General features: G+C 41.1%; 1 protein-coding gene across 1 annotated transcript; it reads right to left on the minus strand.

The window, feature by feature from the left end:
* Positions 1-1,203, minus strand: LOC124831032 (protein PHOSPHATE-INDUCED 1-like). The gene has a single exon (XM_047304914.2). It carries the CDS (start codon positions 1,073-1,075, stop codon positions 122-124), a length of 954 nt encoding a protein of 317 aa, XP_047160870.2. The 5' UTR covers positions 1,076-1,203; the 3' UTR covers positions 1-121.
* Between the last annotated feature and the right edge of the window lie 1,041 nt (positions 1,204-2,244).

Below are 2,244 nucleotides of genomic sequence, written 5' to 3' on the forward strand. Positions count from 1 at the left end.
TGACTAAAATTAATCGATTAATAATACACCAATATTTGAAAAAAGCAAACCAATATAGTTTGCTTATACATACGAAGGAATGAATGAATATATCCCTAACAACTAATATAACATGTGATCCTCAAACTAGGGTGGAGCACGATGACGTGGAAGGGTCATACAAAGAAGGAAGTAGGTACTTCCTTCCATTAGCACCATGAGCATTGTAGCTAGCGCCAGAAGAAGAATCCACCAGCAAGTTTCCGGCGTAACCAGGGTAAGCCCCTTTGCCATAAACACCAGGGCAAGCCGACGCGGCTTCCAGCGGCGCCCCCGCCGGCCCTTGGAAGAACCCATTCCCAAACGGGTTCGTCGCCGTACCAGCCAACAGGCTCGCCAGGTTGATAACCATCCCGTCGATGCCCACATCGTTGTTAGGCGCCACCAACGGCGGGCTCTGCGGCCCATAAATCGGTTGGTGAAACGGCCAAGCGCATTGACCCGGGCACTGAGTCTCGGAGTTCCCAACCCAAATGTAAGCGAATTTGTAGCTCTTGTCGTTCCCCTTGGTACGCCCCGTCGAGGAGGAACCGTGGGTTCCACATCGGCTCATGCAGAAGCCCTCAACTGCCACGTCAGCCGAGGTCAAAACCACATTGACGGCGTTTCTGTGTTCACCCTTGGAAGCCAACTCAATGAGGTGCTTGTTGGTGAGGGATTTCCCAAGTGAGTAGCTTTCGTCCAGAATCTGTTTGTTGAGAGAAAAGGAAAGTTTACGGGAGGACTTTTTGTTACTGCTGAGGTGGTAGTATTTCTCGGTGGTTTTCCACCAGGAGAAGACGGATGGTTGGGTGGTCTGTGGTGGAGAGGATGAAGGTGAGAGTGAGGTGATGAAATCGGAGATTATTGCCTTCTGGGAAGGTTTGAAGTGACCGTACCAAATGAGGTTGATTGAGATTTTGCCAGAAAGAAGAGGGCCATTGTGGTAGTGAAGAAGCTGAGTAGGGTTCTGCACCAACTCATTCAACCTCCTAGTAGCCAAAGAGACGTTGAAGATAGATAAGAGAAAGAAGATTTTCAAAAGAATGGTTGCCATTTTCTGAACAAAAGATGCCAACAAGTTGAGTTGGCTTGACAATTTCTTCTTGCGTATTGTGGGGATTTAAGAGAAGAGTATATATAGGTGAGAGATGTGTAACAAAGAAAAATTGAAGCTTTACAATTGGGGTACACTGTCATAGACTTAGACACTATTTCAAAGCGTTTCTTTATTCAAAACTGAGCAGTGTAACCCTAATCCACTTTTTCCTGGAAGTAGTTCAGTCCACGCGTTAGGCAAAGAGTGTTTGATGGAGGAGCGTGGGGAGCACGCGTTGGGGATGATGTGGGTGTGCGTGGTGAGAGTTTAGAAAAAATAAAATAAAGAAGGTTTTATGAGAGGAAAGAGAGACGTTAGATGACAGTCTGTATAGTGTTGGATAATTAACTGGCAGTTACGTAATCGAAGTTTGTGGTTTTATGAATGGTTATTTATGGTGTGGTGTGGGTATCCGAGGAGGCACGCTAGGCTACGAGATGCATATTCAACTCACTCTGTCTCCGTGTGTAGTTGTGTAACGTAACTTTACACGTAGATATAGAGACGTTATTAAGCTGTCTTTTTTTTTCTCAATTATGTTGTCTCGTGTTTCAATGTTTTTGCGCCAGTGTTTGACAACTATGGGAAAATTTAGACCCCAGCAGTACTACCGAAATTTAAAACCCATGTAAGTAGCGTTTCCTTTATCATAGCCCTTTGGAGTAACAAATACGAGCATCAAGATTTATAATGGCCTAAATATATTTGGTTAAAAATGTTGAATTTTATATTTGTTCTGAAATTTTAATTCAATAATAAGATTTTAAGTAGTTTTAATTGAGTTTTTTTAATATGTAATAAATAGATTCAAATCATTAACATTGTTTAAATAATTAATGATGATACATAATAAACATGGTGACATACATTGTTTTATGAGGTGGAATTTAATTATTGTTATTTGTAAAGCTTTTGTCGATAGAAAAAAAATAGGGATTTTAAAAAGAAAAGTAATGATTTGAGTTGAAAGGCCAAAGACCTACAAATAATGATAAGTTAGGAACTAGAGAACAAAGTTCAAGCAACTTCCATTAACCAGATAGCAAGGTTCAAGCAACTACTATTTAGCAAAAAACTCGTAAATAAGGTAAAAGAAACGGTGAAGAAGGATTATCATAAGGATTTTA

This window comes from Vigna umbellata, chromosome 1 (genome assembly GCF_029865625.1).
Source record: "Vigna umbellata cultivar VRB3 chromosome 1, Vumbellata_1.0, whole genome shotgun sequence".
NCBI lineage: Eukaryota > Viridiplantae > Streptophyta > Magnoliopsida > Fabales > Fabaceae > Vigna > Vigna umbellata.

Bases quoted from the DNA above. Each gene is read 5' to 3' on its own strand.
- LOC124831032 (XM_047304914.2), bottom strand. From the start codon at position 1,075: ATGGCAACCATTCTTTTGAAAATCTTCTTTCTCTTATCTATCTTCAAC.